This window comes from Oncorhynchus keta, chromosome 28 (assembly GCF_023373465.1).
Source record: "Oncorhynchus keta strain PuntledgeMale-10-30-2019 chromosome 28, Oket_V2, whole genome shotgun sequence".
Taxonomy (NCBI): domain Eukaryota; kingdom Metazoa; phylum Chordata; class Actinopteri; order Salmoniformes; family Salmonidae; genus Oncorhynchus; species Oncorhynchus keta.
The window spans coordinates 30,265,190-30,281,299 of NC_068448.1; the positions used below are offsets into that span (position 1 = coordinate 30,265,190).

General features: G+C 40.2%; 1 protein-coding gene across 4 annotated transcripts in view; it reads left to right on the forward strand.

Moving 5' to 3' along the window:
- cntn3a.1 (contactin 3a, tandem duplicate 1) overlaps positions 1–16,110 on the forward strand; it is a 104,446-nt gene that overhangs the window by 72,917 nt on the left and 15,419 nt on the right. For 3 of the 4 annotated variants that reach the window (XM_035740686.2, XM_035740682.2, XM_035740683.2), the window contains 4 exons: positions 322–478; positions 3,687–3,837; positions 10,320–10,447; positions 15,668–15,843. In XM_035740686.2, coding sequence (XP_035596579.1) covers positions 322–478; positions 3,687–3,837; positions 10,320–10,447; positions 15,668–15,843 — 612 coding nt within the window. The remainder of the gene's footprint in view (positions 1–321; positions 479–3,686; positions 3,838–10,319; positions 10,448–15,667; positions 15,844–16,110) is intronic. The other variant, XM_035740685.2, reaches the window with a different exon arrangement.

Below are 16,110 nucleotides of genomic sequence, written 5' to 3' on the forward strand. Positions count from 1 at the left end.
GTCTGTACCTGTGTGTGTGTGTGTGTCCCATCACGCTGTTCCATAAGGTTTATTTCTATCTGTTTTTTAAATTCTTATTCTACTGTTATCTGATGTGGAATAGAGTTCCATGTAGTCATGACTCTATGTAGTACTGTGTGCCTCCCATAGTCTGTTCTTGACTTTGTTTGTGAAGAGACCTTTAGTGGTATGTCTTGTCGTGTATACATGGGTGTCTGTGTGTTAGTATCCTGCCCTACATGTTTTTTCTCTCAGTAGTTTGAATCTGTTGAAGGCATCCTGTCATACTATGAGTACAATAGCTCTCTCTCTGACTTTCAGATGGAAAACCGGGTGTCTCTTTTTCAGGACAGAGTGCAAGTGAACAACGGAGTCCTGACCATCAGCAGCTTGAAGCTGGCCGACATTGGGATGTACCAGTGTGTTGCAGAGAATAAACATGGTCGGGTCTTCACCAACACTGAACTCCGAGTTATAGGTAAGATTCAGCATGCCATTATCATCATCATTGTTGTCATTGTCATCGTCATTCAGCTGCATAACTAGCTCTCTACAGTAGCTATGGTCACTAGCAAGGTTTGCAATTTAATAGTGTTGAAGCCACTTAAAGCCATACTGCACGCTATACAGTGTTAGGTTCTTATTTTTCAGAGTAAATAGCTCACGGACACTAGAGAAGCTTTAACCAAGTTGAATATTTCCCAAAGGTTCTGTACAGCTGTATTCAGACAGTAAAACATTTCTCACCATCACAGTTATATACATCCCACTTTAGGACACTCCTCCTTCTCTCTCCAATCCTTACATCTTATTGTTCAACAGAAAGAAGGTAACCAGATACTAAACCCTGATTACTCCCTTAAGGGGAACTGACCTCACCTCCTGACCTCAACCCCTCCTTCCCTTAGTCCATAGATGCCCATCTGTCTCCCCTATCTCAACTGTTGCTCTGCTCCCATCCCCCAACACATTCCAACACATTCCACAGCTATCTGTCTTTCTCCAGAGGCCCAGTCTCTTTCTCATCTGATTCTATACTTCTTTCCTATCATTTATTTAAATATCTCAATGTTCAAAATGTCGAATCCAACAACATGTATCCTCCCATAGTCTAAATCTTGGAGGAAACCACAGGGTCAATTCAATCCGTAACGTGGAAGATCTGTGTTGTAGTGTGGTTGACATTTAGGGCTGGAGTCAACCAGTTCTGCCTGAACCTGCGATAACCAACAATTGCATAGAAGTTTTATTGTTTTTATTTAGGCGATGTTGGAGGTGTAACTGCGTTGGAGCTGTCAAATTCGCAAGTGGCTCCCGGTGTTATTCCTATCGTGAACATTGGCAGATGCACCGAGTCGCATTCGTAATAATCCCATGCAGCCTTGTTTACAAGTTTGAACACTGGAATGTGTGTTGTAATCTATACCTCGATTAGGCTGATATACTGTATATCCTTATTTTGTTGACTGGTTTTCATTTTGAGTGTCATTATTTTTATGTAACCTACACTTTCTCGTTCTGAACATCTAACACGGGTGTGATTTAAGGACTGGTGTGGTTTCATGACAATGATGACAAGAGCAGCTGCCCAGCAATTCGACAGCTCCAACGCCGCTACTATACACCTCTGACTTTGTCTAAACAAAAACAATGAAACTGCTATACAGTTGTTGGTTATAGCAGGTTAGAGCTGGAACTGATTGAATCTAGGCCTTAAAGGTCATTTCCGATTAAGCCGACATATGCAGCGTTTACCGTGGATGCAATCTCCGCAAATTCGGTAACATTGCCTTTAAATGTCAATTGCGCTACAACTCAGATATTCCGCGTTATGGATTGAATCAAGCCCCAAGACTTTTAAGGCAGCCTTTCTTAAATATGGGTCTTGACCCAAAGTGGCTTGCGGACATGTCTGAGTTTTTGGATCTCAGCTTACTGTTTGTTGATAGATAGAATAATAGAAAACACAAGGTGCAATTATGAAATGTTGTACTTCAGCAGTTTTTCTCTTATGTCAGTCACTGACTGTCACTCAATTAGCCATGTCAGCTAACAATGTTTAGACTGGTAAATTAGTCTAGCCAGCTATGTAATCTTGTAGTAATCATGACCGAATACCAACCAGGCACGCAGGGCATGTGCGTGTTAGTCACTGTCACGAGGATATCATATATAACATGGCATGAGTCATGACAAAATGTGTAGAATTGCAGGAAATTAGCTTTAAAATGGCAAAGATTTCTCTCCACCACATGGCAAAATGTGCAGAATTGTAGGAAATGTATTTTGTTTTTTAATTCTCTCTGCCATCAAGACAGGGGCCCCCTTGTAATCTTTTAGTAATCATGGCCGAATACCAACCAGGCACGCATTTTTTCTCACACATTTCTCATTTGGATCCCAGGCTGAAGAACTTTCAGAACCCCTAGTTTCAGAACCCCTAGAGTGAAATGACTTGTTCCTCATTAGAGCAACTAATGTCATGGTGGTGTAGAGAATGAGAGCATAATTATTCCAAAAGCTAAAAGACCTTGGACAAATTGAATGACAATATCTGTTGGTCTGTAGATATTAACCCTTTACACTCTACCCGTATACGGGTTGAAAATAGCAGATTTGGGCACTGATGAGCGCCTAACTTGAAACACATTGGCTGTACAGTAACATGCTATAAATGACATCAGAGCTCAGGCTGTCCGCTTCACTGCGCTTGGGGTTTTGACTGACAGGCGTTCTGAACTTGAACACCGCATGTGAGAATAAGTTGCCCCCATCCTTCCCGTTAATTGGGCAAATGTTTTGTTGACTGAGTGAGGGAAATTAAGAGGACTTTATGTATTTTGAAAGATGAGACATTGAGGAACTACCCCATATTTTCCAGGGATATTCGTATCATGTTCTGAATGTAATCCAGAGTATTTTCAGATTTCGCTAGCAAATGTGGCAAAAAGTACAGTACATTTTAAAATCACATAAAATCAACCGCGTAATGTTTGGATTCTGTCTTGTCTTAGGTAAACTGTTGTGTCAACTTTGGTTTAATAATTTTCCCATAACCTCCAAACTGTTCCCTTTCAATTACTACCATGCTTATGCATATGCTTTTCATATTTCTTCTGTAAGAAACATTTCAGTTTAGTCATATAGGCGAAGGGTTAAAGGGAGGAAGTGACATTTTTTTGTATTTTTGTCTTAAACACTGTGGCAGGAAATAATTGCAAAGTTCTCAGCGCTGTCATCGTCGCTCGGCAGCGTGTTGGCTTTGAAGAGCGCTCTGCTGAGTCGATATGCATACAAAACAGATCCAGACGTCGGAGTGTTAGTAATTAAAGCCTAAAGGAGTGGCTACAAAGCCTCCCCTCGTTTTACATCTTTTCTTTTTTGTCAAAGCCCCACGGCTGAATGCTTGATGTATTACACCCCAGCAAGGAAAACTGCAAGGCGTTCTAAAACTATGAAGCATCTTTCTTAAATGAACGCCCTCTCCAAGTGTGTGTGTGTGTGTGTTTGTGCGCGCGCGTGTGTGGTGTCTATGGAGGACGTGTGGTTAGCTGACCTACCTAATAGATACGGTGACCTATATGTTCTGAGGGATGCTCTCTCTTGATTTCTCTCTCTCTTCTTTCAATCCCTCTATTTTAGCCAATTGATATCTGTCTCTCCATCTCTTAATATCTCTCTCGTAGCTGTAGCCCCAGATTTCTCCCAGAACATGCTGAAGCCTCAGACCCTGGCCAGGCAGGGGGGTGATGTGCTGATTGAGTGCAGGCCTAAGATGTCTCCACATGGGATGATCTCCTGGAGGAAGGGGAAAGAAGCACTCCGAGAGAGCCACAGGTATGGTGGAAAGCCGGGACATTCACAAACCTGGATTCAAATTGTACTTAATACTAATATTTTTTAGCATTTACTTTAGCCTGTCTGGAGTGCCAGATGGGTGTTGTTTGCGATTTTGGGACTATTTCATTGGATTCATCGCACTAAACAGAATCCGTCAAACATGCTAAAGTATTTGAAAGGTTTAAAATACTATTTGAACCCATGTCTGATGCCCATACTTTGTGAGAAATGCAGTGTGATATGTAAAGGAGATGTTGACACTTTGTCATTATTTTACAGGATGCTTTGTATCAGGTAAATTAAATACATTGTAATAATGATTGCCTAGTGGCAAACTATGGTCCCTCATCTTGTCAGGGCAAGCTTTGATTTTTCCTCCTTGATGGACCACTTGCAAAACAACTACCAATTTAGCGGTTACTCAATTAGTGCCAGTTAACCATCTGGGACCAGGGACCAGTAAGCAACATCCCACAGACCGACACAGGCCCACAGACTGGAGAAACACGGACGTAGTAGCTCTTAGTGATGCATACAAACACTTCTAAGTACAAAGCCATTTGTTGCCACAGAGTTACCAATGTTGAATTACTTTCAATGACTTAACATGAGATTGGGGTCCTGTAGAATTACTGATATATTTTCTAATCTTCTTCCATTTCCCCTTCTCCACTACTCTACTACGCCGTCTTGGGCTTTTTGTGGAACTGTTTTCAAGTGTTTACTTAAGGTAATTGGGACTTTCTAGTCTTTGGCAGACAAATCGATCCTCTGATCCATCAGCTCATTACCACTGGGTTGGTCAAGTGAGAGGATTGTTAAATCTGAATGTATGAGCCAGGAATTGAGACACCGGGGTAGTGGATGAAATCTCAAGAAACGATGATCAATCATCGGTGGACCTACAACTTTAGCTAGACATCCCCTTTGTGGTATAATGGAACTGGCTAACAACCTAATTCCATTACTGTAGATCTGGGTGTAATACCTCCGGCACAAGCAACAAGAGAAAAGGCAGTGCCAATTGGTCAAAGTAATGTTGTATGAATTTTGCAAAAATTATCTGAATCATCTGTATTCATAAATTCAATGTAGTGGTAATGTCTTAGTTTTGATTGATCTTTGGCCTTTTTCATTGATAGGTGCTATAAATGTGGCATGCCCAAACATTTTTTAATATGAGGACTCATTCACACCACAGGGGGCTGCTGAGGGGAGGACGGCTCATAATAATGTCCCGGAACAGCTCTAATGGAATGGCATCAAACACCTGGAAAACATGTGTTTATGCCGTATTTGATACCATTCCACTGATTCCACTCCAGTCATTACCACAAGCCTGTTCTCCCCAATTAAGGTGCCACCAACCTCCTGTGATTCACACATGCACCCACATGTACACACCGTAATTCAGTAAGTACAACATTGGCCTTGGGCAGAATTCCTACAATATATGAAATTTGGCCACTAATTATGTGTGCGCCGGGATGAGAACGGAATACTGTTCACCTTACATATTTGACTGTTTATTCAGATACACCGATTCGAATAGAGAACGACAGGGACAGGCGAGAGAGGAATGAACGGTCAGAAGAGGTTTATCTGGGAATCCAATCCCCAGGGGTCGTATGTGGTCGTGACCTCCGGCATGAGATGAGAGAACATTGAAAAGAATCACACAGTAACAATCTATCCTCCCTAGCAGTATATATATATAATTCTATCCACCAGACATAATTCTCTAAGTCTGCTATAGATTGACTTCAATGTAGCCTGGTAGCAGATCAGTTTGTTCTGTAGACAGCTCATCTGTCATGCTCGTTGTCATACCAAGAAAATAAGATATGGCACGACAACAAATAACTGAGGATTTGGCTAAAGCACATAATCCATTTTTTACAATGCTAACGTCAACATTACCTTGTGCTATGATCTTCACCTCTGGTTGACCTACTGTATATCTTTTTGTAGTCAATACTCATACATTTAGCTTTTTAGGCAATTAATTTATTTTTCTGTTATGAAAACCGCTATAGAAAGTACACAAATTATTGCTATTGTTATTATTTTCTTCACATTCCCTGCAATAGCATCTTCGTTTTCACAGAGTAATGCCAAACGGGAGACATTACAACATGGGCACATCTGCCGGTGCATGTGAAGAATCAGCAGGGGTCTGCATTTCTTATTTGATCTGGGATTAATTGTTTTTGTGCTGCATCTCCTGGATATCCATCCTCAGGCCTGGAAGTCTCACCTCCCTCTGCCAACATTATTGTGAAGCACCAGAGGTGATGTACCAGGTGGAGCCAGGCTACTTTGAAGAAATAGCTGGGTTGATACATCTTGCTCAGGAACAAGAATGAGGTGCTGTGGTTTGAACTGGCTTCGAGCAGTAATATCATTCCAAAGATTGAGTGTGAGGTGTGTCACTCGTATTTTGCTATGGTAATGCTCCTAAAAATTTGGTCAATATGTATTTATTTCTGTACAGGTGTATTCCTGGTGTGAGCAATTTTAATCTGCTCACGGATCAAATCAACGACACCTAAGAAATATAATATATAATAATAATAATAATATATGCCATTTAGCAGACGCTTTTATCCAAAGCGACTTACAGTCATGTGTGCATACATTCTACGTATGGGTGGTCCCGGGGATCGAACCCACTACCCTGGCGTTACAAGCGCCATGCTCTACCAACTGAGCTACAGGACCACCGACCAATATTTGATTTAGCAAGGAAATATCATAGAGTAGAGATGTGTATAGAAAAAGTAGTTGGCTAGGGTTATGGCTGCATCTTTCACAAACCAATTCCCCCTGTTTGTCTCTTAAGGATTCTTCCCCACTTTATCTAGATAGGACTGCACCGCTGTTATTGCAGGAGTGCTACACTACTAATCTGTCTCACTGTCCTAATAACACGGATACTTCTTTCTAATCTTTGTGGTATTCTTATGTGTAGATGCTCTGGGCCAGAGGAGAGCAAATGTACCAAGAACAAGTTTGGGCTGTGATTGTTTAATCAAGTCATGTGGTGTTTGCACTGCGCATCACAGGCACATCTTAAACAGGATTTGTGTGTGTACTTATGCTGGGGCTATGACTTTAACCGTAATGGCTTACAAGTCATTTAATTTCAATGCTGACCAAACGGAAAGGACAAAACTCGCAAAATAGCTTTATAAAATTGCCATTGGAATTAGACCTCTTATGTTAAACAGCACACATTGTTGCTTAACAAAAAGATGATCCATCTGTAAGCCTCTGAACCAAACAGACCACAATAAGTTCCTAAAGAGTCTCTAAAAATGAGGAAGAGTGGAATGTTTGTATCTCAATGAGGAGATGAAAACCCTACAATGTTGATGTTTCATACATACCCCCATATCAGCACAACAAAAGTATTGTACAAAACCTACAATGAATGGTTCTCTTTCCAATGCTTATTGAGCTTTGTGTATTCACATTATTTGATTATTTGATTTATTTCATGTAGCTGATAGCCTAGGTCCTACATAGTGCTCTGGAGTGTGGTATCACCTTTAGTTTCAGTCAATTATGAGTATATACCCTGGATGGCTGATGCTATGCTACAGTATGTATTTGCCAATGAGAGGCTTTGAAGCCACCTCCGCCATGTTGGTGGTACTCAGAAGGAGCAGTCCTCCATAAGAATGAATGAAATTGTACAGTATTTCAATGAAATGTTTGAATACAAAATTAGATATATTTGAGTATTTATTTGTTGTAGTAGGGACTGTAACGTTAGTACTCTCACAAAATTCTACTTAAAGGGACAGTGTTTTTTTTATTTTTTAAAATTATGTTCAATTCCCATAATTCCTTTTAAAGAATGCATTATGGTGTATGTAATAGAATATACTTGGCAAAAATGAATGTAGACATTAATAAATGCATATTTATATCTTCCAAAATATTAATTTACGATGGTGGAGGAGTACAACAATGGCAGCGCAGAGGCTTGAAAACAGTGCCCCCTCCACCAGTCGTCTGGGTATACAGTACCAGTCAAAGTTGGGACACAACTACTCATTCCAGGATTTTTCTTTATATTTACTATTTTCTACATTGTAGAGTTAAAGTGAAGACTTCAAAACCACGAAATAACACATATGGAATCATGCAGTAACCAGAAAAGTGTTAAACAAGTTCAAATATATTTTATATTTGACATTCTTCAAAGTAGCCACCCTTTGCCTTGACAGCTTTGCACACTCTGGCATTCTCTCTATCAGCATCATGAGGTAGTTACCTGAAATGCATTTCAATTAACAGGTGTGCCTTGTTAAAAGTTCATTTGTGGGATTTCTTTCCTTCTTAATGTGTTTGAGCCAATCAGTTATGTTGTGACATGGTAGGGGTGGTATACAGAAGATGGCCATATTTGGTAAATGACCAAGTCCATATTATGATAAGAACAGCTCAAATAACAAAGAGAAATGACAGTCCATCATTACTTTAAGACATGAAGGTCAGTCAATCCAGAAAATGTCAAGAACTTTGACACGGGACGAGTGTCAAAACAAGTGCACGATAACACGTAGCATGGAAGACAAAACAACAGCACAGGTACTCACAGGACCAACGGACATGGTAACAATAACTGACAAGGACAATGGGGAACAAAGCCCCCCCATGTTCAGGGACACATTATTCAATTTCTGTTAGTCACATGCCTGTGGAACTTGTTCAGTTTATGTCTCAGTGGTTGAATTCTGTTATGTTCATACAAATATTTACACATGTTAAGTTTGCAGAAAATAAATGTGATTTTAGTAGTGATAAATAATATGTCCAGGATTTAACTTTAACACCATCCAGTAACAGCGAGAAAAACATTTTGTACGAAATTCACAACAGTCCCCGTATACCTTAATTGCTGTTGTGCCCTTGAAGAAAGGGAGGGCAAAGAAAAGTAATTTCATAGAGCGGAAACTCTCCTTAAATATGGGCTGCATCTTTATATTCTATTCCACTTTGAAAGATGAGGAAGTCTGCACTGTGCAGTTTGCAGTATAATGTCAAGTCTTCTCCAAGTGAAATCTCACACCCATAACTCTTTATTCTGGTCCATTTCATTGGAAACCCTCTGATAAAGTTAGAGGAAGTGCTTCCCTCTCCTGGCGGCCTAGTTATAGAAATTGACTAATGCCATTTGATTCTGGTGAGCTTAGCAGGTCATATTTGATTGTTTGGGAAAGGATAGCTATCCTGTATGCTAAGGGATATCTTTTGGGAGCTGTGTCTTTTTAAGAATGTGTAGCTTCACTTCCTCTGAAAGCCTTTTTAATATGCATAGGGCATTGGTGAGACTCATCACACCCTCTTGAGCAGTTTTGATGCTGAGAGAGCTGCTTAGAGCAGGGATGTGCAAGGATCTTACGTATTGATTAATAGCGGAAGGTATTATCAGAATATGACAATGAAACGCTAGTACTAGTTCAGATGATCAGGTCGGAACACATCACTTAATTCACCTAAGCAACTTACTTCCGTTCACATGAATATACTTAATATCCCGTGTATTTAGTGTTTGCACAGGCAATCTTCTGCAATTTACACATTATAGATCTCACATAATCTGCCGTACCATTTAGTTATGCGTTTCAATCATTTGTCTTCTGCAGTAGGTTATTGGTTAATTTTTTCATCATCAATATGGTTGCTACCTAAGATGAGTTCAGTTGGCTTTTAACAAACTACATTTTCATAAGCCTTTCATTACATATCACTCTGACCAGCAGATGTGGCTTTAGATCTGTGGCACCGGTGTTTATACAACCGCTTTAAACATAGTGATATGACAGTGCCACAAGCAGCAAGATGGACTGCAGATATTGCAGATGAGAACGTGTTAGCTGCTGGACCAAAACGGCAGAGACTTTTGGCCTTGCAATTCACATTCATAGTTATAGCGTAAGTAGACCCGATATTGCTGTTTTCTTGGTGTATGGCTGACTCTACCTTTAACTATGGACTGTTGTCATGGTACCTGATGGTCAAGGGCAGGGGTGCACAGCTCCAGTCTGAGCCACAGCAGCAATACCACTGGTTCTCTGTTTTCATTGATCAATATAACATCTCACTGTTCTGACTAATAGACACACAACTTGTTAGATCTATTGAAACTGATGATTCAATGGCAAGGGTGATATAACCATCAGACACTGCAGCCCTTGATGTCTGGATCTGTGAAAAGAACAGAATGGTTTCACTCCTCACTGAAGATTTAGAACAATGTTTAAAATAATAGTTTAGTCACAAATGTTTAAACAGTCACAAATGTTAATTTATTTTATTTGTTCAATCTCTGTATATATTTCACCCACTCATCAATAATAGCATTCTCAGATCTTCAGAAACAGGCCTTAGTTGAATTACAGTTTGTGACAACTATCAGTGTAGTATGACTTAAGATATTGACATTCATTTTTTTTATTCATTTCTAGAGTCTCAGTGTTGGACAATGGAAGTCTTCGAATAGCAAACGTTACCAAAATGGATGTCGGCCTCTACACCTGCGTGGCAAGGAACCAGTTTGGAGTGGCAAGCAGTGCTGGGAGTCTTTTGGTTAAAGGTATCTCTACTTTCACTCCTTGAGATGGCTCTCCATTTCTCTAATCCTTGCATTAAGATGTACATTTTTTTTTAAAATGCTGACTGGGTGCTTGCAGCAGCAGATTGTACTGCAGGCTTCACGAGTAGGTTTGGTTGTTTGTTATTAGTTGAGAGTAGGACCCTTAGAGTTTTTAATTCGGGTAATATAATGACCCTGCACTATTGGAGAAGAGGAGGTATTTTGGAACAGGCCAAAATTAATTGTATGACTTTTTACATCACCAGAGCATGAAGAAAGGGACCAATGTTATCCTTGGCAATAGAAGATAACTATCTGCACTATCCATGAACAAGTGTCTCATTAGAGGAACCAGACTACAGAGCCATGTAAGGATTGATGATACTATAACAGATAGTTTCCATGTACCACACAAACATACAATTAGTTGATTGGGCATGTTCAGAGTTAGCATTGGATTTAAGATTCATTACATTGCTATGGCTTAATGTTTAATTCATACCTTCCTGGGGTAGCTAATAGCCATGCTCTGTTTGTTTAAGAGTTAAATCTATTTAAATCACCCGCTTCTGCAAGGCAATGGATTTCCAAGCCCTTCTAAAGAGCAGAGTCAACAACAGTGCTCTATTAAAATGCCTTTTGGTGATTCCTCACAATTTATGAATTGCAAATTGTTTGGTATAGAAACTGCTTTCATTTCCTTTTTTCAGCCCTTTTGCCTCTAAGAATGGCAGTATCTTACATACTGTATATTTTACAGGTGATTTTTGTAGACTATATTCATGAAATCCAGCCAGTCCCCTTTGAAAGAAATCAATATCAGCCACAGTGAGTAAAAGTATTGCCCATCTTTGCTTAAAGGGATTCCCCCCCCCCAGTCCACTGTTGATACAGCCGCAAATGTTTTGCATGTCAGCAGTCAAGTTTTCAAGATGTTGGACTTTCAAGAAGCAAAGGGTCACCAGCCACATCATCATGACTCTTGGAAAATTAGTCCAAATGAGGACTAAAATAGATTTTTTTACATCATGATGATTCAAAATTCAATACATCGTTTTTGAGTGGATTTTCCCTGTACATTCACATTCAGGGCTTGAGATACGGCACGTAACCATATCTCCATATTTGCCCTTAACTCAAACTGAGTTTCAGATATACAATTTAACATCAATGCAAGTCTCACATTCAAGTTTAAGGTATGTGTGTGTTTCTCAAGTTCGGATCCCACTATTAGTAGAGTGAGTGATCTGTCTACATGGTGCCATACAAGAATCAAACTCTGTAATGCTCCGGGTGTCGTGGGTGTGGAGTCAAATGCAGGAGACAGAGTTCAATGCTGTGCGTCTTTTAATAGCACCAACGCACCACAGGGTGCTCACAAAAGTTACGTTCCCAAACACAGGGAATCAAAAAATACAATGGAAAAAATCACGACCAGGCACTAACACGTTCCTCTACAACAGAGCCGAAGGTTACATTGAAATAATCCCGCACAACAACCAGGCGGGCCGGCTGTCAAATAAAAACAAACTAATTAACATGAACAGGTGCTACCAATAAACATACAAGGAGGGGGAGGAAGAACAATCAGTGGCAGCTAATAGGCCGGTGACGACGACCGCCGAGCTCCACCCGCCCGGGAAGGGGAAACACCCTCGGTCGGACTCGTGACAAACTCTTAATTTTACCATTGCTAGCACCATGCTACAATCAACTACTTGTATAATCTACAATAAGTGTCTGGCTGTTATGATAGCAATGAAAGCTACAACAAATGTCATAGACTGTTATTTTATGGAGAGACATACCCTGCAGGAATGTGCACAGTTAGGCCCCTAGTGGTGCTCGAGAACTTGTCCTTTTGCCCTATGAGGAAAAAGCTTATTTTTTTTAAATGTATCTGAATTGACCATAAAACTAGCTAATCTCACAAATCCCCCCTGCCCTTCTGTCGCCAGGGGACAAAACAAAAAGGCTGATGTCACCAACAAACTAAAACCAAGTAAAGACTAGTTAGATAGCTGATTTACATCATCTTCTAACTACATTCGCAATGATCAGATGCAGACACAGTAGAGAATTATGATTGTAGTCAATTCATTTAAGTTAAATTGTATTGGTCACATACACGTGTTTAGCATATGTTATTGCGTGTGTAACGAAATGCTTCTGTTTCAAGCTCCGACAGTGCAGTAATATCTAACAATTTCACAACATATACCAAATACACACAAATCTAAGTAGAGGAATGGAATTAACAATATATAAATATATGGACAAGAGAGTGGCATAGACAAGAGAGTGGCATAGACTAAGATACAGTAGAATAGCATACAATACAATATACATTTGAGATGCAAAATATGTAAACATTATTAAAGTGACTAGTGTTCCATTTATTAAAGTGGCCAGTGATTTCAAGTCTATGTATATAGGCAGCAGCCTCTAATGTGCTAGTGATGGCTATTTAACAGTCTGATGGCCTTGAGATAGAAGCTGTTTTTCAGTCTCTCGGTCCCAGTGTTGATGCACCTGTACTGAACAGGCAGTGGCTCGGGTGGTTGTTGTCCTTGATGATCTTTTTGGCCTTCCTGTGACATCGGGTGCTGTAGGTGTCCTGGAGGGCAGGTAGTTTGCCCCCAGTGATGCGTTGAGCAGACCGCACCACCCTCTTGAGAGCCCTGAAGTTGCCGTACTAGGCGGGGATACAGCCCGACAGGATGCTCTCAATTGTGCATCTGTAACAGTTCGTGAGGGTTTAGGTGCCAAGAACAATTTATTCAGCTGCCTTCTTCATCACACTGTCTGTGTGGGTGGACCATTTCAGTTTCTCCGTGATGTTTATTCCGAGGAAATTTGACCTCCGAATGGTCTGTGCACAGCCCTGATATCCTGTATAATTATCCTGGATTGATAGTGGTTCGTCCATACCATGTTAGCAACAAGAAATCAATGAGATGACAATGAAGAGGGAAACCATGATACCCTTTTCATTGTCAAGTAAAGTAATGCACTAGCAAAATGTAAGCTGGATGACATTGAAACACGCATGTCAAAATGTGTTCAAATGATTCCATATTTCCAAACTCAATAGGTAGCAGTTGAAAATCTTCATTCTCATTTAGATAACAGCTTATTTGAAGGGTACCTACATAAGAACGTCATAACACATTCATAAGCAGTACATAAGCAGTACATACATTATTTCAAGAGCCGCATTTTCATAGTTGCAGTGTAAAGGACAGTACTGTGACATAACAAAAATATTGACTAGCGGTTGTTGACATAAGCACGGCTTATCAATGCAGCATGTAGGGATTATGAATGTGTTATGAAGTCTCCTCATTTTTTGGTCTTGAGACATTCATTCAAAGGGCATGCATTCATAGCCTCACCTGGAATGCACCCTAGGGGGTGTGAGATGACCCACTGGGCTGTTTTGACAGCGTAACGTATAGAGACCTTAAACACCATCTGACATGCAGTGTCTGATTCTCTGTCCATTAGACGCTTATGACACCCATGCATAATTCAGCTGGGGCTTGGCTGTATGGAAACTCAGCCCTGCGTATCTCACTGCACTGCCGAAGTGGAAAAGACACTCAAAAGAGCCAGAGCAAAGATTAGGTTGTTATGCAGGATACCACCATGCTGTGGTTGAAATAGGAGGGCTTTTTGTCTAGCCAAATGGAACCAAATTATAGACTCCGGACTGACCTGTGGAAATGGAGGCGTGCAGAGGAATGAATGGGTTTGTGTGGTTTCTTAGTTTCTTCAGTGATGCATTACTTTGTAAGTGACTTGTGGTTATAGTTTGAACAAACAGTGACAGCTAAAGCCACTTACACTGTTCATTCTCATTCAGTGTATGAGAAAGGATGACAATATGAGCCAACGCCTGAACAGGAGATTTCCATAGCTGTCTAGACAGGCGCTGTCCATTCAGTGAACATTACAGCCACAACTTGAGATGATATTTTTCCATTTTCTTTATATAAAGAAGCTGTTACTGGGCTCTACTACTTTCGAGTTCCTTGTGATATTTCAGCTAAATCAAATCTATAAATCAAATTGAACAAATAGTTTTTTATTCCAAGATTTGGATTTTTAACACAGTCAACTAATATTTTGTTACTGTGGTATTTCTTTTTGGTTGATAACGATACAGTATGCCTAAGCTAGAGGCACGTTCTCTAGCGGGTACTTGTATACTGAGAAGCCAAGTGGCCCTAGTGTTTATGACTCCATCCACTACAGTCAAGAACGTTTGGCGCCCTTATTAGACAGGTCCATGATGAAAATGAATCATCAGATAGCTATATGGGCATCTGTTACAAGTTGGCAATCGCAAGCAGCCCCGCTGTAGGCTATCAACAAACTGTCAATGCATAATCATATTAATGGATGGAATCCGTGACCATTACAGCCATCATTACACGGTCTGAAAGCACAACAGAAGCACAACTGGCATAACAACTTAAGGTAAGTCATTTGGGCGAGATACTAAGTCGTTTGGATGAAATACTAAGTGGTTTGAAGAGGTCAGAATTTATTTGGATTGTCCATCTGTAGATGCTCTACAGACGATCAGTAACATTTCAACCTTCTGTCTACTAACCCTAACCATAGCCATAACCCTAACCTCAACAGTTATCCTAACCCTAAACTTAACCCTAACTCTTATTCTAAACCTAACCTTAGCAAGTAGTTGCTTATCAACAGATAGTTTATTGATAGTATGACCATCTGTTGATAAGCAACTACTTGCTAAGGTTAGGTTTAGAATAAGAGCTAGGGTTAAGTTTAGGGTTAGGATAACTGTTGAGGTTAGGGTTATGGCTATGGTTAGGGTTAGTAGACAGAAGGTTGAAATGTTACTAATCGTCTGTAGAGCATCTACAGATGGACAATCCAAATAAAGTGTTACCGGACACGATAATGCCCATTTATTTTACAGGAACAAAGCACAATAATCACAATCTCAGAGGTATAACAGTCCCGGAGTATAACAGTCCCGGAGTTCACAAGACACCAGAATAGCCCCATGCCTCCAAAGTAAAACCAGTTGAATGGACTCAAACGAAACCCAATAGTGCTATAAAACACGTGTATATACATTTTGTCAATGTAAATAGGCAGAACAAAGTTGATAGTGATAAGAGAAGCGCCCCACTGTTTCTGTCTGGCCCAGGTAGCTAAACTTGTTTTTGTCTCTTGCAGAGACCACCATTATCACCAGCCCAGCTGGGCATTTGGACGTGACAGTGGGCGAGAGCATCGTCCTCCCCTGCCAAGTCTCCCATGACCCCACGCTCGATTTGAAATTCACCTGGTTCTTCAACGAACAGCTCATCCACTTTGGAAACCATGGGGGCTACTTTGAGAAAGTTGGCGGAGTAAGTGCTTTTGAGTCTGCCTTACACTCATGTGTTTGAATTAAGTCTACTATGATGACCTTTTATAATTACTTGACTTATTTATGTGGTTGTCACTTGAGATTTGCAATCCAATTACATACAGTTGATCAAATTATTTTTTTTTGACTGTGTATGTTTATATTATGTAAAATTACCAAGGGCAGAGTAGACCTTTTTACAGCATTATGTTATGAGCACAATAACATATACAGTACAACAATGAATACTTTACTGCTGATATATAGT